This window comes from Tinamus guttatus, unplaced genomic scaffold, assembly GCF_059628265.1.
Source record: "Tinamus guttatus ecotype Peru unplaced genomic scaffold, ASM5962826v1 Tinamus_guttatus_pri_ptg000563l, whole genome shotgun sequence".
Lineage (NCBI taxonomy): Eukaryota > Metazoa > Chordata > Aves > Tinamiformes > Tinamidae > Tinamus > Tinamus guttatus.
This window is the reverse complement of record NW_028289097.1, coordinates 2,230,962-2,253,257: the sequence shown is the minus strand read 5'-3', so window position 1 is coordinate 2,253,257 and position 22,296 is coordinate 2,230,962. Positions and strand designations below refer to the sequence as shown.

The following is a 22,296-nucleotide window of genomic DNA, read 5'->3' as shown; positions in this document are numbered from 1 at the left end:
TTGCGGGAACGAAGCAGCTGCGGAAAATCCATGGACGTCGATAAGCTCAATGCTCCTGCAAGAGGCATGTGAGAGAAAGCGATAACGTTCCTCAGCGCTGCCAGAAGAAGAGCTCGAGGTGGAAGGAGCAGGAGCCCCAACATTGACGGGGCAGGACACGGGATTCAGGCCGTGTCTGTCCCTTGGCAGAAACGTCCTGGCTTGGGCCCCCTCCAGCCGAAGTCAGTGCCACCGTGTCCCCAAAACCAATGTCCCCTCCCTCTGTCATCCTCAACACGTGCCTTTGCTATTAGCGTATCTTGAGGATGAATGGGAGAATTGTTGAATTGCGCGGGCGGCACTTACTGCGGGCGCCGGCGCTATCCCTCGTTGCCTTCTTCTGCAAAGCAAAAGGGAGACGCACGTGAGCGGGCGCAAGGAGGAGGGAGGGCAGGGAGTGTTTCCAGGCTTCCCTCGAGGAGAGGGTGGAAAACAGCAGGAATAACAGAAAATAACTGAAAACACCTCCTTGTGAACAGGAGGAGGAAAAACCCCAGCATGCACATACAGATGTTCCAGCATTTGGCATGGCTACCTTAGCTCAGGCAAGGTAGCAAATTTGGGATGAAAAACATGAGGTTTTTTAGCAGTGAGTTGTTTCCCTTGCCCCGTTCACCTTTATTTTCCACTTTGAAATCGGAAGGGAGGAGGTTGTCCTGGCGGTTCCCCAGCACGAAGGCGAGGAAGGAGAGGATGAGGGCGTCGAGGATGCCGATGATGCAGAGGATGTAGGCCCAGCGCACGGTGCAGGCGCCCAGCGTGTACTTGTCCGTCTTGTCGCCGCACAAGCGCTTCACCTCGGCCGAGTCCCAGCCGTCGGGGTAGATGAGGCAGCCGATCATGAGCCCCGTGGCTGCAAGTGGAGATGTCACTGTCACCGCCGGCACAGAGACCAGCGGGAGCACCCGGAGCGCTTGCAAGTCCCCTGCTCGCAAAGGGAGACGTTGGAGCAGCCGGACCCCCATCCAGAGCCGTCTCTTGCTTTAATTATTAAATAATAATTAATTATTAAAGCAAGAGGTGCTGTAGAAAGGTAGGAGCCAAGTTACCAGGTGTCTCAGGTGTCCAACAGCCCAGGAACGCGATCCTGCCGTACCGGGACGCGAGGGAGCCCCCGGCACCGCCACGCGCGCTCGGCCCGGCCCCGCTCACCTGCTGCCAGCTGCATCCAGGCGCAGACCTTGTAGACGGTGGCGGCGTTGCAGAAGAAGAAGAGGCTGAAGCAGAGGATGGAGCCCACGATGAGGAAGGTGGAGATGCCCACGAAGAACATGGCGGTCTTGAAGGCGCTGGAGGGGATGGTTCCGAAGTCGAGCGGGCTGCCCTTGCAGATGAGCTCGCCCGTGAGCGCGTTGCCGATGCAGTAGGAGAAGAGGCCGAAGTAGCCGGCCTGCGGCGTGTCGATGCTGTCGCCGATCCAGTAGGGCTGGATGAAGGTCACCACCATGAGGATGGAGAAGCAGAGGGTGAAGAGGGCCCACAGGACGCCCATGGCGCGCGCGTTGCGCACGTAGTTGGTGTGATAAATCCGCGCCGCCTCCTGCGCCGGCAGCAGCTTCGGCATCGTCGCCGCGTCCGTCCCGGCGGTCCCGGGTCTGCCCGAGCGGCCCCGGGCCCGGCGAGCGGGGCCCGGCGCGCGGCGCGGGAGGCGCCCCGGGATGCGCCGGGAGCCCCCGCCCCGGGAAACGCCCCCGGCCCCGGGATGCGCCGGGAGTCCCCGCCCCGGGAAACGCCCCCGGGCGGGATGAGCCGCAGGGTGCGCCGGGCGCTGCCGCCCTGCGGTGCGTCCCAGCCCCGGGATGCGCCGGGATGCGCCGGGATGCACCAGGTGCCTCCGCCACAGGAAGGAGCCTGGGATTCGCCATGCGCCCCTGTGTGTCCCCTGCTGCTCCTGGGATGCACCCGGTGCCCCAGCGCTGCCTCTGTGCATCCCTGCCATGTGCTCCCGGGAATCTGCCCTGCACAGGGATGCACCTTGGGGGGTGCTGGACACCCTGCGCCCCGGCACGTGCCTGGCTTGTTCCCCGGCGGACCGTTTGCACCCGTGGGAGGCCTATGGGTCCCTGCCAGGCAGCCAGCAAGCACCACATGCCCTGGGATGCACCACGTGGCTCGGGATGCATCACATTGTCCGGGATGCGCCCCAGGGACCGCCACGCACCCCCTCTCCGTCGTGCCAGGGACGAGCAGGGGACGTCGCCCGTCCCTGCTGCGGTGCAGCTGGCACCGCTGCGGCGCGCGGGCAACAAGGCCGTGGCCAGGCCGCGCTCACCTCGCGGCCTTCATCCCTGCCCGGGCAGTGCGAAAGCTGCGCCGTTCCCAGAGCCGCGTTATCGGGCACCGCGCGGCCCCTGCGGAGCCATCGGGGCCAGCGGAGCGGAGCGGGCGCCCCGCGCACAGCGTGCAGCAAGTCCTCGGCCACCCAGCTCAGCGCCCACTTGCTCAACATGAGCTCGTGCGCTCAGTGTTGCCTCCATCGAGGCACCCCGGGGTTTCTTCAGCTGCTTCCCTAAGGAAACATCAATCCCGTGGCCACCTGGGCACCATCGAAGCCGCAGGCAGGTCGGAGCCACGGGGACACGTTGCAGGGAACCAACTGGGTGACAGCTCCGCAAACGGCCTCTGTTGGAGGCAGCGAACGAAAGGGCCAAAGAAAAACCCCTGCCAGGGCCAGGGCGGTGTTTGGGTGTCCCTGATATTTTTTTTTTCCCGGCGCGGTGCCCACGGGGTCGGGCGCGATAGGAGCGGCCACGTCAGCTGGTGGCAGGTGCCGCTATAAAGGGACGGTGGCGGCGGCGACACAGCAGGACACCCACCATGGCCAGAGCGCTGCTCCTCTGCCTGCTGCTGCTGGCGGCCCGCGCCCTGGGCTCCCCGCACGAGCGCGGCCTCATCTTCAACCTGGTAGGAGCCGCCCCTCAGCCACGGCGCCGCTGGGGACACCGAGGCACCGTCTCCCGCGGGCGTCGCGGGGCGGCCCCGGCGCGGGGGTGCGGGGGGGGACGGTGTCCCCGCTGATGCCGCCCCGTGTTGCAGGACACGGGGGAGCTCTGCTTGCAGAGCGCCCAGTGCAAGAGCGGCTGCTGCCACCGCGACAGCGGGCTGAGCCTGGCGCGCTGCATGCCCAAGGCGGCCGAGACGCAGGAGTGCTCCCCCAAGGTACGGCCGCGCGTCCGTCCGTCCATCCATCCCCACGCCGCGGCGCCGGGTCCCCCCGCTCACCCCATCCGTTCTGCCCGGTTCCCCGCAGACCCTCTACGGCGTCTACTACAAGTGTCCCTGCGAGAGCGGCCTCACCTGCCAAGCTGACAAGACCATCGTGGGCGCCATCACCAACACCAACTACGGCATCTGCGAGGACCCTGCGAGACGCGTGGCGTAACCCTGACCCCCCCGGCCCCGCCAGTAAAAGCATCTCACGCTGAGCCGCCGAGTGGCATCTTTGCATGGGGACGGAGGGGACGGGGATGGGCGCCGGGGGGCTGGTTGAGCCGGTTGGGAAGGTCTCAGCCAACGCTCTCGGCGCCGTCAAAGAAGGAGCTCTCGAAGGAGCCAAAGGTGGTTTCGAAGGTGGTGTCGGCGCCGGCGGCGCTGCCATTGGCCGCATCCTCCTTGGCGAGCTGCAGGCTGAGGATGACCTTGCAGGCCTGCAGCTGCACCTCCTCCTCGGGGTGCACGAAGACGGCGAGCAGGCGCTCGGCCAGGCGCGAGTCCTCGCCGAAGAGCGCGCGCTGCAGCGAGCGCTCGCCGAAGGGGCGCCGCGCGGCGCGGAACGCGGGGCGCTGGCTGCCCTCGTGCAGCACCTCCACGAGCCGCAGCATCTCGCGCAGCAGCGCGCCGGGCTGCGACGCGTGCAGCAGGCTCAGGAAGTCGGGCTGCACCTGGGGGGGCACCGGTGTCCCCTTAACTCCGCGGGTGGGGACGGTGGCAGATCCCGGTGTTTTGTGTGTCCCCCCGGCCCCTTCCCGGTACCTGGCAGTTGAGGATGTCGTAGAGGAGATCCTCCCTGTGCGCCAGCTTCACCAGCAGCTTGAGCACCTGCACCTGCACGAGGGACACGGCGCTGGGCGCTGGGACACCCGCTGTCCCCCCGCGCGCTGCCGGGGCCGCCCGGCCGCACCTGCGCCAGGGGCCCGTCCGTGTGCAGGAAGTCGACGAGGGCCGGCACGGCGCGGCGCAGCAGCGGCTCCAGGTGCTCCGGCAGCGGCAGCGCCTGCAGCAGCCGCAGCCCGGCCACGTGCGTCTCGGCGTCCCACGTGGACGTCACCAGCTCCAGCACCCTGGGGACGTACTCCTGCGGGTGGGGACGGCACCGCTGAGCCCTGGCACCCCCCTCCGGACCCCAGTCCCGGCACCAGCCCCAGCCTGCCTGGATCTGCCCGTGGAACTTGCGGATGCTGGCGAAGGCCTTGAGGGCGTTGAGGGCCTGGATGGTGATCTCCTTGTCGCCCTCCTCCAGGCACGAGGCCACCAGACGGATGTCCTCGGCGCTGCAGGCGGTCGCCTGTGGGCAGGGCCGCACCAAGGGGGCAGCCATGAGGCACCTGTGGGCGCCACCACCACGTCCCTGTCCCCATCCCCGTCCCCCCATCACCTCGGCCTCCAGCAGGTAGACGCAGCGCGTGATGCTGTTGAGGACCATGCTGCGCGCGTAGTCGTCCTGCCTCTGGCCCAGGGCCACGAGCAGCTTGCGCAGCTCCCGCGAGTCGCCGCCGCCGCCGTCCCGCGCCATGGCCAGCCCTGCGCAGAGCGGCCATGAGCGCCACAGCCGCCACACGGGGCACAGCGAGACGCAGCCCCGGTGACGGGGACCGCGCGGGACTCACGGGCGATGCTGGGGGGCTCGAGGCCGCCGGGGGGGCAGCTGAGCCCCGCCTGGATGGTCTTGTAGAGCAGGTAGACGGCGCCGGCGCCCGTGGCCACGCTGAGCACGTAGCGGCCCGTCCACTTGTCCCAGTAGGCGGCCATGGCCGAGCCACCCGTCGCCGCCATGGCCAAGGCACCCGCCGCCGCCGCGGCCCGGCTCCCTTGTGACCTCAGGGACGCCCATGGCTGGGACGAGGGGACGAGGGGACGAGGGGGGGGGTGAATGAACGGCCGCGGTGCTGCCGGGAAGCTCCCGGGGGGATATCGGGGGGCCCGGGAGCGATGCTCCCCCCACGCCGGCGCTGCCCGGGGTCCCGGCACCGGCAGAGGGCAGCTGCGACGTGGCCGCTGCCATGGGGACCCCCCCGCGGCGGGACCCCCCCCGCTGCCCCCGGGGTGGCTCTGCCCTGGGGGGGCAGCGTGGCCCGTGTTCCCCCAGCATGGACGGGACCCCCCGCCTCTGCCCCCCGCTTTCTGCAAGGGGCTTTGGAGAGGGGCTGGAATGAGGGGGTGGGAAGGGGAGTCAGGGGGCCACACGTGGTGGCCTTGGCCAGCCCGGCCCTATATATCTAATGGTAGGAGGGGTCTTTTCTCGGCAGCGCCCACCAGTGAACATTGTATTAAGGCAAGTGGAGCGAGGAGGGGGGCGCCCAGCGATGGCAGCACCGGCCTGGCAGGATGCACCCCCCGAACACCGGGAGCACCGGGGCAGGGGACAAAGCTCCAGCGAGGAGGAGGAGGAGGAGGAGGGAGGCCGAAGCGGCCGGCGCCGCCGCAGCCGCCAGCAGCAGCAGCACCCATGGGTGCCGGGGCGGGCCCGGCGCGCGCGCGGCCCGGCCGGGCTCCCCGGGGCCGGCGGCCCCCCCGCGCCGCGGCCGGGCTGTTTTGGCCGCGCGGGTACAGGATGTTCTGTTCTCGCTCGCGCCGCCCGCTCGCTCCCGCTCGCCGCCTCCCCCCTTTCCTGCCGCCTGCGGCCTTCACCTTTCCTTCCCGCCGCCTTTAACCCTTCTCCGGCTGACGGAGAAAGAGAAACTCTTTTTTGACTCTTTTTTGCCTTGTATTTTTTGTTATTTTTCTTTCCACCCTTGATTTTTCCCAACCTGCCCTGACCAACGGTTCCCACAGGTTTTTGCACCCGGAGCTGCCGCTGGCAGTAGCTGGGATGCCGGCTGCAAAAAAAAAAAAAAAAAAAAGATGAAAATAAGATGGAAATACCCGAGTCTGCACCCGGCTGCTCCGAGGGGATTTATTCTTTTTTTTTTTTTTTCTCTTTTCCTCTTCTCCCGCCCTCTTTTTTTTTCCTCATCCGTATTATTAGCTGTCTCTTTTCCCCCTCTCCGTGGCCCTTTGCTTCCAAGGGAAACGCTGGGGGTTGCGACAGGCTCTGCACCACACTCCTGATGGGGCCCCCAACAAAAACAGCAAAAAAAAGGGCAGCTTTTCTAGGAAAGCAAAACCAAAAACAACAGCCCTGCAGTCGCTCTGGGTGGTTTCGCCCTGGGCCGAAAGGGCTGCGGCTCGTTAGTCCCTTGGCCTTTGCTGGAGGCACCCATGGCCAGCGCTTGCTCCAGGGATCCACATTCCCGGTTGCCCCTGGAAGAGCTGGATGAACCCAGGAGGAGCAGCCGGGAGTCAATCCAGGTGCCCGGGACCGGCCGGGCCCCGCGTTGTCACCCTGGTTTCGGCTGCAACCCCCAAATTCGGGGTGTCCCCGGCGCACGGCCGAGCGCAGGGCAGGAAGCCCCGCGCGGAGCCCGGCGCAGCCCCGGGGCCGGTCCCGGGGGTTTCCTCGCGCCGGGGCGGTTTCGCGCTCGCCCGGCTGCTGAGTCAGGCTGTTCCCTGGGCGCCCGGGACACCGCGTCCCCGCGCCGGGGGTGCTGGCGCGGCGCCCGCCGCCTCGCGGGGACAGCGCCCGGGCGGCTCCCGGAGCCGAGGGCGGCCGCTCTCCCGTGTGGAAGTGCGTGCGGCTGGGTGCATCCCAGGATGCTGCGTTTATCATAGATATTTATTTATTATTTATTCAGAGAGGTTAAACACAACCTTAGTAGTAGCCCTGAGATCCCCCCATTGCAAATCCCCTCGACCGGAGCCCCGGGGTGGGATTCCTGTGGGAGCAGCGCGCACGGTGCCAGCGGGAGCATCCCGGCGCCCCAGAGGAGCTTGGTACAGTTTGTTACGTCCAGGCCGGAATGTACTTTGTGTTAAAAGTGGCCCTGGGCCAAGCGCTCTCCGGAGCCGGACTTGATTTATCCGCCGCCGGCCCTGCTGCATCCTGCTGCCGCGCGCTCCGTGTCTGCGCGGCGCACGGGGCCCGTCGGCAGCACCCGGAGCGGCGGAGAAGCCTTTCCCAGCCATCCCGCCTACCAGTTTGCAAACACAGGGTGCTTATTAATTAATTGCTTACATAACTTATTTATTTTAATGCTTTTCCCGGGATGAGATATCCCGGGAAAAGCTTCTCCTCCTTCCAGCCGCCGCAGTGGGGAGACGGGATTTGCCCTGTGCCGCTTCCCACCCAGGATTCAGCACCCGGAGCCATTGCTTTGCCCCGGAGCACAAGGACGGCCGCCAAGATAAAGCAGGCAATAAAAAGCACACAAAAACACACGATTTCCTTTGATCTCCCACGTGCTCCGAGATTCACTGATGCGGTTTCCGAGTCAAAGCCAAGCGGGAGGGACTTCTCCCCCCTTCCTCACTCCCCAGCGTTGAAGGCCAATTAACCCGGGTTATTTTTGGAGAAAGGCACGGGCGCGTAAAATTATCCCCTCTCCCGGATTTTGGGCACGCAGGGATTTTCCCGGGATTTTTTTCATGCTGTTTCTTCAGCGCGGGGCTGTGTCTTCGGGCAGGATGGAGGGGTCAGGGTGGTGGCAGGACATGTGCAGCCAGCTGGATGGCCCGGGGGGAACAACGCGTCCCCCTGGCAGCGGGCGCTGCCTTGGGAGATTATTTATGGGATTTCTGGCTCCCGAGGAGCAGATTTCCTCAGAGCTTGGGTTACAGGCAGCCGCGGCAGGGCACGTTCGGGACCCCCGCGCACTGCACGGCGGCACAGAGCATTTTGCAAGATGCCTTTGGAGCGTCTCATCCCGCATGGACCCCGTCACAGCTCTGATTTAGGTGTTTTTAGAGTGTTTTTCTCACTGTTGGCAGCTCCTGGAGCACCCGGGTTCCATCTGGCATCTCCCAATGCCGCGGCACCCGGACGCCACATGGATAAAGCGCTCCAGGGACAGAATGCTCCAAGGAGAAAATGCTCTAGGAATAAAACACTCTAGGGATAAAACGCTCTAGGGATAAAATATTCCAGGGATAAAATGCTCCACGGAATTAAATGTTCCATGGGTGAAATGTGCCGTGGATAAAGGCTGTGAGGATAAAAATGCGCCAAGGATAAAATGCTGCAAGGATAAACTGCTCCAAGGTTAAAATGTTCCAAGGATAAACTGCTCCAAGGTTAAAATGCTCCAGGGTTAAAATATCTAGGGATAAAATGCTCCAGGCATAAAACTCTCCAGAGATAAATTGCCCCTGCATCCCGCATGGGTGCAAAGCAGCTTCCCAACTCATCCTGGGAGGACACACACTCTGATCCCCTTTAAAATGCCCCCACTTTTCCCTGTGGAGCTTTGGAGCATCCTGGCCGTTCCAGCCTGTCACTGGTGCGTGGCCGCTCAGGCCATCACTGGGGGGTGAGGGTGGCTCCAGGAAAGCCAAGCTGTGACTTTCCTGGCTTTTGGAAGTTTTACTTTCTTTTTCAACAGGCAGGCAACTCCAAAGGGCTCTTAAAAAACAAAACATGTGCCCAGTATTTTGCTATTTTAATTATTATTTCCCCCTAAACAAGCAGATTGACCGCCGTGCTGGTGCAAAGCAGCAGAGGTCCAGGTGCCAGCCCAGGAAAGGGCACTGCTCTGCCTCCCGGCCACGCTGCAGTTTTGGTGGGTGCCGTGATCCGGCTGCAAGGCCATTGAGTGTTGCACGGGGTGGAGGGTCCCCCAGGGCCATGCAGAGGGTTGGACTCGTCCCCCGCCAACCCCTGGGCCTTGCATGGGGCTGGACCCTCCCTGTCAGGCCATTGCACAGAGCCCCCCAGGTCATTGCATGAGGCCCACTGGGCACAGTACTGACCCCCAGCTATCGCGTGGACGCCCCGCGTATTGCATGGACCGCCTTGGGGCACTGCATGGACCCCCACCCCGAGCATTGCACAGACCCCCAGGCAATGCACAGACCACCCTGGAGCACTGCACGGTGCCTCCTGGAGCATTGCACCAAGCCCTGGGCATTGCACAGCCTCGTCCAGGCACTTCATGGACCCCCAGGCATTGCACAGCATCTCCCGCCGCAGGTGTTGCACAGCTTCCCCAGGAACACTGCACGGACCCCCCGGGCATTGCCCGGACCCTCTGGGCATTGAACGGAGCCCTGGGCATTGCACAGCCCTCCCGGGCATTGCATGGACCCCCCAGACATTGCACAGCTCCCCCGGGCATTGCACAGCCCCTCCCGGGCACTGCATGGACCCTTTGGGCATTGCACAAACCCTAGGCGCTACACAGACCCCTCGGCCATTGCACAACCTCCCGGGCACTGCATGGAGCCCCAGGGCCTTGCACGGACCCCTCGGGCACTGCACGGACCGCCCGGGCACTGCACGGAGCCCCAGGGCCCTGCACGGACCCCTCGGCCATTGCACGGACCCCTCGGCCATTGCACGGACCGCCCGGGCACTGCACGGAGCCCCAGGGCCCTGCACGGACCCCCGGACACTGCAAGGACCCCCCCGGGCATTGCACAGCCTCCCCCGGGCACTGCACGGGCCCCTCCGGCATTGCACAGCCCCCCGGGCACTGCACGGAGCCCCAGGGCCCTGCACGGAGCCCCGGGCGCTGCACGGAGCCCCCGGGCCCTGCACGGAGCCCCCGGGCGCTGCCCCGGGGTCGCTCCCGCTCCGCCGCTGCCCGGCAAGTGCGCGGGGCGGGGCGCGGGCGGGGCGGACGGGAGAGAAAAACCCTCCTCATTTACATACGGCCAACAGCAGAGCCAATGAGGAGGCGCTGCGTGCGCCGCGGGCCGAGACGGGCGTGCCGGGCGGCCAATAGGAGGCGGCAGAAGGGGCGGGGCGCCGCGGCCGGGGGGACTCGGGCCGGCGCGGGCGCACGGGGCCACTCGGCGGCGGGTGGCGCGGCGGGCGGGACCGCGGCAGGTAGGGCCGCAGCGGGGCCCCGGGGCGGCCTCCTGGGCCCCGGAGCGGGTGACGGTGCCTTGTGTGGGGCTGGGGGAACACGGGGGTTGCGGTGGGGCTGAGGCGGGGGCTGCTGTGGCGCTGAGGCGTGCAGGATAGGTCTGGGGAGGACCCGGTGTGGGGCTCTGCGGGAGCCCCGTATGGGTCTGGGGGCTCCGTGTGGCGCTGGAGGGACTCGGTGTGGGGGTCCCTCTGTGGCCCGGTGTGTGGTGGCTAAGGGGAGCTGCAGTGGGGCTGGGAGGGCTGCATGGGGCTGACAGAAGGGGTCTTGTGTGGCCCTGTACGGGGCTGGTGGGGGGGCCCTGTGTGGGGTTTATAGAGGTCTTATATGGGTCTGCATTAGGGCTGGGGAGCCCTATATGGGTCTGCGTGGGGCAGGAGGGCTCTGCGTGGGGCCGGGGTCCGGCCGGCTTCCTCCATCCTCCCCGAGCGCCCCAGGGCCGCGTGCGGGGGCTGCGGGCGCCGCTCACGAGCCCTTATGCAAAAAGTTGAATTTTCCTCCTTGCTGCGAAATCCCCCTCATCTCCCCAGCCCGGCGATGTCTCGTGCCCCGGGGCTGCAAGTCGTCCCCGCTTGCCCGACCCGGCGTCTTGTGGCCTTGCGTGGTCCCCAAAAGCGCCTGAAAGCCGCGGGCAGCCCCTCGCCTTGGAGCCGGGGTAGCCCCTGCGGCACGTTCGTTATTTTTCCCTAGTTATGAAGGCAGAGAGTTGTCATGAAATGAGGTCCCTGTGCCGGGTTACTACTGTTTTCTGTATTGACATCTACCAAAACTATCCTGTAGAGTGTAAACATAAATATGTAGCTTCATTTGGAATAATTATAGTGGATTACCTAAGGAAAATGATTTTTTTTTTCTGTAAGCTCGCGCTCTCTTTTCCACTCCCCTTAACAGCTTTGATCTGGATGATCTACCTACTATTTTCATGGGTGTAAATGCACATTCAGATAAGCTGTATTGCTGCTGCAGAAGGATATTGTACGGGAAGAGCTGGAGGAGCTTTTGGAGGCTGGACGCGTGCGTTGTGCATCGTCCGTGGCTCCGGCGCTGCAGTCAAGTTTCTGTCTTCGCCGGGAAATTGCGCGTGTTAAGCAAACAGGGCTTTGCTACGGGCAGTTAATGCTGCAGATGAGGCTGGGGAGCTGCGATTCTGTGGAATTTCCTTCCATCGGACAAGTGTGTTGAATCGAAGGCTGCATCTAAAAAAGCTACGCACCCCCTGTTCCTCCACAAAAGGAGCTGATGCTTTAGTATTTTAGGGGTAATGTTTGTTTAAATGCGAGTTCTGCGTAACGAGCCGTTAAGCTGGAGTTGGGACATCTGTTGGGGGACCAAATCTGTGCTAGGAACTGGGATTACAGGGAAAAAGTGGGAAGCACATATTGTTCTTTCCTGCGCAATGTGCTGGAGCCACGTTGCTTCTCCTTCCTCACCCTGCCCCGTGAACGCGCTTGGAGGGAAGAGTAAATGAGAACTGTTAGGCTGAACTTGTAAAATCTGGCTTTTATCAGCAGTTTGCGCAGAGGTGGGGTAGGTTTTGACCACAGTGAGGTGTTTCTGATCGGAATTGTGACTAAGGGTTTGCTTCCAGTTTTGACTGGGTTTGTTGGAGATCGCAGCTTGCGAGCTGAAACGCATGGGTTTTTATTCGCAGCGTTGCGCGGTCCTACCGCGGTGAAGCTGCCTGGGGGCACGTAAGCAGAGGGAACGCTCACAAAGGGACCGGCAAAGGGTTAAAACTCGGAGCAGTGGGATTGGGAGAAAATAACTTTTTTTCCTGCAGCGCTAAGAGCTTTTCGGAGCGGGGCTGGAGCGCCGATCCTCGGCCCTGCGGAGCGCGGGACGGGATGAGCCGGGACGGTGCCGGCGGAAAAGCAGGAGGCAGAAGAAGGATGAAATGTTACAATAATGGGAATGTGCAGCAGGAATGGGAACGGGGCGGAAAAGGGCAGCTGCGGGAGAGGACAGGTGCCCGGGAAGCAGGGATAGCTGCGGGGGGGATTTTTAGGACAGTGGCAGCTTTGCGGCAGCAGCATCTCCGGAGGGATCCGGGGTGGGTTCCGGACGAGCTCAGCAGGCAGAGCTCGGCCTGGGGGAAACCTGTGATGGCACCAAAAGGAGAAAAAAAAAGAGGCAATTTTTTTTGGAGAACTGGTGCAGAAGTGACAACTTGTGCTGAAACCTCCCGTCAGGAGGGGGGGGATCAGCCGCAGCCCCCGCGGTTTGGGGACGAGGAAGGGGCCGCGCGTGGGGACGAGGGCAGGGGCTGGCCCTGCAGCGGGGGGTCTGGGAACCCTTTGGGGGCTCCCGCCCCAATGGAGCGGTGATTTGGGAACACTTGGGCTCCTGGTGGTGCCCGTCGCGCTGAACGGAGCAGAGGCGTCTCCCGAGCAAGGCAGCGGGTCCAGGTGTTGCTTTTTCCATGGGGAGTGCATAAAACAGAGGATGATTTGGGATGTGGAGGGGGGAATTACCACTGACTTTCCCCAAAGTCCTTGGGATCCTGCCTGCCCTCCCTGCACAGCAGCTGATGAAATGTGTAGCGACTGCTTCCTCCCCCGTTTGATTTTATTTCTTTTTTTAAACGAAGGGAATTCCAGCTTCCCAGCTCCGTGCGGCACATACATATTTGGATTATTTCAAGGTCCTTTCCCAGTGCTATTAGAAACTCTCCCACTAAGAAGGACTAAACAATAAGGACAAGTCTCGAGGAAGAAAAAATCCCAACCTTTTAACCCAAAAGAAACTAAACCGAGTGAGTAAGGGCTGCCAGCAAGGAGATTTCTAGAAAGCCTGAACCGAAGTGTATTGTTTGGGAACATCGGTACGTTGCTGTGTAATTAGGGGGGTTTTAATTACGGGCTTGCAGAAGACGCTGTGTACGAGACAGGCTGAGCAGGAGCAGTTTGCCGTGGAGCTTGGCAGAAGATGTCTCAGCATTAAGATTTCTGTCAGTCTCGCGAGTCATCTCCTTCCTGCTCCTGCCTTGGGAAGGGAACGTACCTTAATAAAGTACACGGAGAAGAATTAACTGCCAAGTGACGTTAGGGAGCAATAGAGCTGCGTTTTGGTAATGCTTTTACCTAAATGGGCTTTTTTAGGGCCGTCAGGGGCTGTTTCGTGGTGGTTGAACTTTGGGGAGCCGCGTGCTGGAGGCTGCTCTGGTGTCCTGGGAGCGAAACCCTTCCAGAAACGTCTCGTGGAGGGAATTTCAGTGTTTCGCTGTGTGCGATGGGGACAGGGACGTGAACCAGGTGGCTCCGGCCACGCGGGATGCGGCCGGTGGGAGGAGGAGAGGCGGATAAACATGTTTCCAAAGCATCCCCGACGGTTGCACAACTCCGGGTGTAAATCTTTAATCCCCTGCTCCGCGGATCCCTCTCTCGGTGTTTGGAAAACAGCTTCAAATGCTCTCTGTAAAAGAGCAGGCACGATTTAAAATTGCAGTCCTTGGGAATAATTTACCAGCAGGGAAAGGAGATGGCTATTCCTGACTTGCAAGGGGCTTTGCAGTTATTTATACACCACATTAATATTAAAAAATAGCTTTAAAGTCCATCCCTGCTGCGCGTGGTGCTGCGGAGAAGTTGGAAAATCCCCCTGTGATGGGTGTGAGTCCCTCTATATCAGGAGGCCGTGGGAAGTGCCGGGACAGGAGCCGGGCGCTGCCGTGGGGACGTTTTGCCAAGAGCTGGGCAGGAGGGTTGTGCAAAAACGTCGCTTTTTCAAAAACAGCCTCCTGAATATTGAAATTGGGGATAACACCTTCTCCTGGCCGAGAATTCGTGCGTTTGTACCTGCCTCTTGAGGGAGCTGCGGAGCTCTGACCTCGGCGTTTCATTCACGTTGTTGGGAAATAATAAATTTTCTATATATATAAAAAATCCATGCTTTATATTCACGGATGTGAGGAGTCAATCACGAGCATTGTAACATACGCGTTGCTGATATAAATTAAGTTTGTCATATAGCTGACAAGCTTTTTCCATAATCTGTAATTGTGGTTGAAATAAGTAATTTTGCTTTTGCAGATGACTCTGTTTGAAAACAGGGAAAATCCTGGAGCAGCAGCGCGGCGCTCGGCAGCCGGCGGTGCCTGATGGGAGGCTGCAATTAAATCCCCTCCCGGCTGAGATGTTCTGTGTTCATAAATAGCAGTTTTGCTTTTAGAAAATGAGCCGGGCTGAAAGGATTCCTGTTTCGGGTACGCTTTATCTTAGATTTTTGTCCTTTGCTTAAATAGAGCTGACTCTAGGAAGCCCCGTGGCGTTTGGTTTGCAAATACCATTCCTGGATTGCTGCCTCGATCCCGGTGGAAAGCGTTCCCAGGATGCGGGGCTCCCGATGCTGCCAGCAGGTACCTTCCCACTGGCTCTTTCTTGCAGATCCGATGGGGGAAACGAACTCGCTTGCTTTTTTCCAGCTCTGGATCTGAACTCCGAACGAATCGCTCCCGAAATCCTGGGGGAGAAGCTCCCTGGAGCTGGGAACATCCGCGAGCCGTTCTGGCAGAATTCCCAGTGCCACCTCCCTTTTTCCAGGCAGGGCCCCTCCTTCATTCAGAGGAAACCGAGTTGCCGCTCCTGGCATTTCCTTGTCCTCTCCAAGGAAACCTGCTTTGGCTCCGGAGCTGCCTTGTGTTTCGAAACCTGCCAGGAATTGCTATTTTTTTTTCCTTAATGCAAAGGATTTATGCACCGTTTGTGCCCGTGCAGCTTCAGGAGGTGGCATTATAGCTAATGCATACGTATATAATTAAATACAGCACTTCTAATGAGCACATGGACACCTTGCTGCTCGCGTCCTGGTTAGCTGGGCCGTAAAGAGCTGCAGGATTTTGTGGAATTTGGTGCCTGCTGCTGCTGGTTGCAGGTGTGGGTGGCTCTTGGACCAAAGGGATTGCTCTGCTCCAGCCTCTCATGCCTTGCAAACACGCTTATTTATTGCAGATGGCCCTAAACCTTGTTTGCCAGCTTTTACCGATATAAAACTCCCTCTAACTTGAAACTAATTGGCATATTTATCCTGGAGAAAGCCCTGAAATGGAATTGGCAAGCGGGAGTAACGTTTCGCGCTTCTTCCATCCCCTGTTTATTTTAGTTCCCCCAAGACGCTCTCGGTGCCGAATGTGCTCAGCGCTGGCACAACCGTGGCCACAAAGGAGGTTTTTGAGCCGTGGGAAGAGCCTCGGACGAGGGCTGCCGGGTTGAGGTGCTCGGTGCCGTCCCACGCAGGGAGGAGGAATCCCAGAAGGATCTTTCCCGAGATCCCGAAACCCCGGGCGAGGCTGCCCTCCTGGTGCCTGGGCCCTGTGGTCTTATTTATTTGTTCATTCTGGGCGTGCAGAAAGAAATCCTCCTCCTGGGGGAAGGAAAAGAGCCCCCTCAAAGAAACCTGCCCATTTTAGATGGCAAAACCCGAGAGAAGGTGCCAAGGAGGGGGTAGTGGGATGTCAACTACTTTCTCACTTTTTAAAGATGATTTATATAACCTGCTTGCATTATTTTTTTCCCCAGTCCAGTTACATAATCCTTGTTTATGAAAGCATTAGAAAATTGCACCGCCTGCTGTTACATGAGCATCTATATGTAATGGTCCCTGAGCTTGTTGCCATCACCCCGTCCAGCAGCAGTTGAGGGGTGCAGCATGTTCTCCATGTTCTCCTATATATTTTTTTGCAATCATCCAAGGCTGCAGCACCCACTCAAGAAAGCGGGAACCGCTTTCCCGGATTGTTCCCATTGGCTTCTTAACCCCCCTCGTGACTTTTAGCAGGGCAGTGCTGGGTACCGCACGTTATATAAGAATTTGGGATCTTAATGGGCCCCTTGTAACGCTGGATGCCGTGGGCTGAGTGAAAAGCAGCTTTGTCCGTGCGAGTCCCTATTTTGAAGCAACCTGGAAAAATTATAGCCCAGGAGCTTCTTTGTTTCGTTCCCGGTGTCTTGCTAAATAACCAATTAAAGAGCCAGATAAGTCTGCAGGAAATAATGTCGAGCCCTAAACGGCCACGGAAAAAAGGCAGAGCCCTCGGAGCGGCAGAACGTGGCCGCTGTTGGCGCAGGCAGCGCGCGCCCGCGCGGCGCAGACGAGCTGGACCCATCTTGCTGCTGTCGAAATATTTGTTCTGGCAGCGGCGCCGCGCGCTGAGCCATCCTGCTCACTTGTTCCTCTTGCTGCATCCGACATCTCGGGGCAGCCTTTTATTCGGCATATTTCAGGAACTAGTTATGACTTGGAGCCGAGCTGAAACCACTTCAGAAGCTTAAAAATATTATCTAGGCAAAGTGATTAGGCAAGTGTGATGAGAACACGAGCCCTCGCCTGCGTTAGCTGCCTTCGGGGTTTCCTTTTCCCCCCTTCCCACCCTGTGTTGATCTCTGAACTAAAAACCCCGGCTGCTCTCCTGTTAAATCCCAGCCTGGTTTCCTATGGGGGCCAGGGGATTTGGGAGGGATGTTGGAAAAGGTAAATGCTGTTGGCACCTCGGTACCGTTGCCTTGTGGTGAGCCCGTCCCGCTTATAGCGCTGTGCGTTGGTGCTGTGGTTGTGTATATAATCCATAAGGGAGGCGATGGGGAAGGTGAGTCTTGGCCAAGGATGCTCAAGGGAAGGAGCAGGGCGAGCTCAAAACGCCGCTCGACGAGCGCGGGGGCTGCGCCTGCCCCAAGGGGAAAGGTTGTTCTTGGGCAAGGAGGCTTCCCGGGACGCGGCTGTGTCCTTAGGTGAGAGGAGCCGGAGCCGGGGACGGTCCCTCCAGGTTCGCGGGATGCGGACGTTGCTCCCGGTGGCTCTAAAGGTCTTTGTGTCCTCGCGCGGGAGGACGCTGGGACCCTGTGGCACCGTGGACCGGACCGCCTGGCCCCGGCTCCTCTTCCCGTGCCGGGAACGGGCTCAGCGCCTCGGGCCGCCGGTGCCGGCGCGTTCTGGAGCCCCTGTGAACACGGAAGGCCCCCAAAGGGGACACCGACAGCCCGGGTGTTGTTGGGGTTTGCATCCCGGGTCCTGCAAAGCATCCATGAGCTGGGAATGTTGGGGGCCGTCCGGCTTCCACGTCCGAGGTGGCAGCGCCCTCCCGGGGGGCAGCGGCCCCGGGACGGTCCCCGCGTGCCGGGGCCCAGAAGGAGTTAAGGCTCCGTCGTCCCCTCGAGCGGCCGCGCCGGGAGCTAGCGCAGATAAACGGGTACACGGAGTTCGCTCGAGTCCACAGTGAGTCATTATTCACACTGTGCGCTTAACAATTAAGGTTCAGCAGGGTCCTCGGCAATTATAGCGGCGCTGTTTGTTTTGTGTTTTAATAAAAATTGCCATGTCTTACGCTGGGAGATGTTCACTGCTTGCCCAGGGTGCCTGCGAGAAGGCAGAGCACCCGGGCGAGTTGTGTTCAGGGGGCAGTAGCTTCTGGCTTCAAAACCTCCTTCGTTTTTATTTTTCTTTTTTTATAAAGAAGGAGAAAAAAGTGGCCAAGATTAAATATATAGATTTATATATATCTATAAATTCAAGTTGTGACACATTCTAAAAGCGCAAATCTCTGCAGTGATACTCTGCTTGATTAGAGCTTTGTAGATTTGAACAGCTCTGCGGCCGGGGAAGCAAAATTCCCCCGATATTGCTAAACCTACGAGGTGGTTTTCCCCGTCCCTTAGAGGCCATGTGTATAACATTAGGGCAGATGTATGTCTGGGATTGAGCTGAAGTTTATTTGGAGCTGCCGTTGTGTCTCTAATCCTGAAGTGGTTTCAGGAAGAACACTATGTGCCTGCTTGGGAAGCGAGTCAGATCTCAAAATAAATGACTAATGAAGTAATAACGGCGCTGGAGATTGCGTTTTATCAGACTTGCACGGCCAGGCTAGCGGAAGGATCTTCCCCTGACGGCAAGCGAGCAAAGTGCAAGTTATTGTCCTCGTTTCAGCTGTCCCCGTGCCCGTTCGAGAGCCTGCAGCCCCGCTGGGAGCCCGGGCAGCAGAGCTGGCTCCGAGAAGGTTGGATTTTCTTAGAAATCCTAATTGCAGTTTGTCACCGTGTCCAACAGCGTCTCGCTGCATCTCCCTTCTGCCGGCTGCTGTTGGAGGCGCCTGAAGACGCTCTCACCTGGGAAAGTCACTGATTTATTTTCCTCCTGTTGCTACTGCACAGAACCACTCTGTTCAATAAGTACTGAGAGTTTTCTCAGTCAGAGGGAAGCGAAACCGCATGAAAACGGCAAAGGGAAACTTCAGCTCTCGCCCAAACTGGGTCGCTCTTCCTTATCTCATCGCGGTGCGGCCGCCCCGGGGTGGTGACCAGGGACCATCGTCCGCCAAGGGCCCCGTGGAGATGCCAGCCCTGCCTCTCGGGGTCCAAAAACATTCGGAGCCGTCGGGAACGGAGCCCCGGGGCCCCTCGAGCCGAGTTTGCTCTGCTGGGTTTGAGGGGAACCTTCGTATCGGGAAGCAGCCGCCTCCCTGGTGCCACAACCCGAAACTTCGAGGGATGTTGTGGAAGTGAAAGTATTTTGCACTAAAACAAAAATAAAATAGTAATAAACCAAAGCCAGCTTTTATTTTTCAGTTCTGTTAACTTTCAGTTTGACTTTTAGCAATAGTCAGTGGAAAAAAGTGGACAGCCCAGAGTGCCGCTTTATTTTTTTTTTTTCCTTTTTTTAAGCTGCTGTTAAGATCTTTAATGGTGTGTTTTGGGGAAATGGCAAATAAAACCCCATCCTTCCCTTGCTGTGGGGAATAACGGAGAGGGCCGGTGTGCCAAGCGGTGTTCCCATGCACGGACAGCACCGGAGCCCTTCGAAGCGGCACTCGCCTCTTCCGTGCTTTCCTCTCCTGTAGCATCCGGAGGCTGCGGAGGAGCCGCTTTTCCTTGCATATCCCTACTATCCTTTCCCTGGCCCCAGGAGAGCAATGCAGATTTTTCCCAGCTTTAAGAATAAGACGGGATTTAGTGAAAACAACACCCGTGCCCAGGCTGTTCCTTGCTGCCAGTTGCCCGCTCGGGCTGCTTTTCTCCACCCTCCTTCCCTCCTGATGGTCTCATCTGGGTTATGCCCGTGCTTTAGAGCCCTCAGCTCCCTTCTCCTCGTGAAATCCTCCTTTAGAGAAGTGCTTTTTCTCGCAGCCGTTTCTACGAACCTCCCCGCGGCTCTCGGGACGCGTCGCCTCCCGGCCCCCCGTCGCTCCGCAGCCGCCTCCAGCTCCGGAGCGAGATCCGTTGTTTTTCCTCTCCCCCCGCCTCCCGCGCGCGCGTCCAAGAGAGATTTGCAAAATTATGTTTCCATTTGGAGCTGGAAAGTTCCTGGTATGTTGATTTCTAGGAAATGTGGCTGGGGCTTGTTGCGGAGCGTGTTTTGTGAAACTCTAGCATGTGTGATACCTGCCTGTCCTCGCGCCGCAGGTCACACATCTGCAGCCCATTCCGCCCGGCGTTTTCCTGCCTTCCTCGGGGCTGGAGGGGAGCAACATCTGTGCAGGGGGCGGCCTGGGGAAACGAAGGGCTCCTTTTAATGACGCCGATTTGTGCGGAGCGCAACGTGCGTTTGTACCGCGGAGCCTGCGTTTTCCTAGAATTGTATTTTCTAGGATGGGTTTCTGTTTGGAAAGCACAAGCAGAGAAGGGAAAGAAGAGGGGGGAAGGAAAAAAAAAAGCTTAAAATGCTTCCATTATATTTGGAGCTGCCTGTTTTTTCCATGAGCGCGTGTGTGGTGCCGCACGTTTGGCATGGGCTGCAGACAGGCTGCAAACGGGCAAAGTTCAGGGGATCGCGGAGGGTGGAGAGGGGCCGGAGACGCCAAAAAGCCCCTCGAGGGAAAGGCAGGTGGCACTGGCTGCAGCGAGGGCTGCGCTGGCTTCTGTTTGCCAACCTGGGAGCCTGGGAGCCTCAGCCGTAGCCGGGATGCACCGGGATCACCCGTGACGTCCCGGTGATTCCTGCCATTCCCGGCCTGGAGCCTGGAAACCCCTGGACCGGCAGCTTCAGCTGCTTGCGCTAATGTGCCGGGTGCTGTTTGGGGAAACAACAGGTTATTATGACTTAATTTTTAATTTTTTATTCAATTCAAATCTAGGATTTCGTGTTCATTTAGCAATACTCAAAGCGAGCTGGATTCCAGACCCTTGCCTGTGTCTCGGATTCGCCGTGGAATTCACATTAAATCCGTGTCTTGCACGTGCATCCGGAGCGGCCTCGCAGGCTTCCTTGCCTGCCCTCCTTCAGCTAGGGGTTGTTAATGTATTTCAAATTAATTAAGGTTTAAGTAGTTGCACTTGAAGGAAAAAATTACGTCCAGATGTCGAAGCCTGTGCATTTTCGCCTGCGTTTTAAAACTTGTTTATTAGTACTCCTAAATTGCAGATTAAGCAGTCGTGTTGAGTTTGCGGATCATCTGGAAAGCAGTGACTAATCGAAAACAAACAAGCAATATTAAAAAAAAAAAGTTGTTTTTTTTTTTTAGAAACCCCCAGAAACTTTACATTTTTGCACCATAGCAAATAGGGTGCATCTATCCGTATAGCCTGAGCACTGCAAAATTGCAAAGGAGGCGAAGGAGGGCTTTGCAATTTGCCTTTCCTTCCCCTCCGCCCCATCCAAATTATCCACTTCTATCCCATTAAAGCTCAGGCTTTTTGGAGCAGCGGGGACTGTTTTCCTTGGTGTCACTTGCAGACTTCTCGGGGGCCCTTTAGAGCACACGTGACGCCCAACGTCCAGTAACAGGAGAGCGGGATGTGTTTGGGGTGAGTCCGTCAGAAACACGGAGATGCTTTGGCTTCGGATAATTAATTTCCCTTCTTTCAGCCAGAACACGCTCGGTTCCACAATGAGAAGCTTCAGGCTTTTGACATCTCCGGCGCGTTTACAAGGCTCTCAGCGAGCGGCCCCGCTTGCCTGTGCCAGGAGACGTATTTAAATCTCGGGGAGTAGCAGATTTTCTACAACTGTTTGCTTCAGATTAATTGAGAGCGTGGAGCCCGGCCAGCCTTCCCTGCGCCCGGCTCCCAAAGGCCGCTCTGAGCTGGAGATAAGCAGCAGCAGCAACTCTGTTCTCGAAATATAGTTGGAGGCATTATGTTTTTTGCGAGATGAAGGCTCTCGAGCTCTTTCATAACGTGGACCACATCTTAATAGCTGGTCTTGTGGGCTCCATCCCTCCCACTGCTCCTGACGCAGACGCTCTCCCCTCCCACTCGCGTTGGACGGCTTCCCTGGATGACTGCAGTAATTGCTTACGTAGAAAAATAATAAGAAGGATGCGTAGAATGTATTTTTAGATGTCTCTTGGTGTGATTTAGCAATGGGCAATACGGAGCCAGGCTGCTCCGGCGGCTGCGTCCCGGCGGTGACCACGTTGGGGACCTTGGGGGCATCTGGCTCCGAGGTGGATCCTTCTCCGAGCGATCCCCTTAGCGAACGTGTTTTGCAAACGCGTTGTGCAATGGGGCGTTGCTTGAACTTTGCGGTGTCGCTATCGCGGGCCGACGTTCCTGCTGCTTCGGCTGCTCGTCGGAGCAGCAGGGAGCGCGTGGGCTCGGCACAAACACATGGAAGTGCTCTCAGGGGGTGAGAAAACCAGCCTGCTCCGCACCGATAGGTGACCCGTGTGATACCGTGGTGCTCTCGATGCTGGTTCCTTCGCAGGGGGCAGGAGGCCTGGCCGAGGGCGCTGCTTTTCGCCCATGCAATGCAGTTTGGAGCAGGAGCCGCGTGCTCCATCCATCGCTCGCTTGCAGTCAGCTCCTTCTGCAACGTGGTCCTTGGCGTGGTCCTTGGCGGGGACTAAACAAACACCAAACACTAAGAGATTACAAACGTCACTACTGAAGGGAGGGTTTTATTTTCCCCCTTCGGGTGTTTTGGGTGTTGCCACCCGAAAGCCAAGCGGCCTGGGGGGAAATGCCCGAGACACAAAGCCCCGTTGAGCATCGAGCCCTGCGCCCGCTCCGGCCGCGCGGAGCCCTTTGTGTCTCGCTGGTTTCCTGTGTTTGGCGCGGGCTCCACTTCAGCCCTTCCCCTGTAACCCTGGGCGCAGAAGTGTCATTATATCCTTCCAGCATCACTTACCGGCCTTAAGAGCTGAAAACATCCTTGCTTTTCTGTTTATGAATCCCCAAATGAATGATTTCTCCTGCTGGTCAGCACCAGCCTCCAC

The 22,296-nt window shown here is 59.1% G+C and overlaps 3 protein-coding genes across 3 annotated transcripts; 1 reads left to right on the top strand and 2 right to left on the bottom strand.

The window, feature by feature from the left end:
- Nucleotides 1-254: 254 nt before the first annotated feature.
- LHFPL5 (LHFPL tetraspan subfamily member 5) lies at nt 255-1,603 on the bottom strand. The gene is made up of 3 exons (XM_088534525.1): nt 1,192-1,603; nt 656-892; nt 255-379 (listed from the first exon to the last, which is right to left on the bottom strand). Exons 1-3 carry the CDS (start codon nt 1,601-1,603, stop codon nt 360-362), a joined length of 669 nt encoding a protein of 222 aa, XP_088390651.1. The 3' UTR covers nt 255-359.
- A 1,253-nt stretch (nt 1,604-2,856) lies between these two features.
- CLPS (colipase) lies at nt 2,857-3,421 on the top strand. Its single transcript, XM_088534501.1, has 3 exons — nt 2,857-2,943; nt 3,076-3,198; nt 3,290-3,421. The coding sequence occupies exons 1-3, from the start codon at nt 2,857-2,859 to the stop codon at nt 3,419-3,421; spliced, it is 342 nt and encodes a 113-aa protein (XP_088390627.1).
- A 124-nt stretch (nt 3,422-3,545) lies between these two features.
- ARMC12 (armadillo repeat containing 12) lies at nt 3,546-5,031 on the bottom strand. The gene is made up of 6 exons (XM_088534500.1): nt 4,866-5,031; nt 4,634-4,779; nt 4,409-4,543; nt 4,160-4,333; nt 4,012-4,083; nt 3,546-3,920 (listed from the first exon to the last, which is right to left on the bottom strand). Exons 1-6 carry the CDS (start codon nt 5,029-5,031, stop codon nt 3,546-3,548), a joined length of 1,068 nt encoding a protein of 355 aa, XP_088390626.1.
- Nucleotides 5,032-22,296: the final 17,265 nt, after the last annotated feature.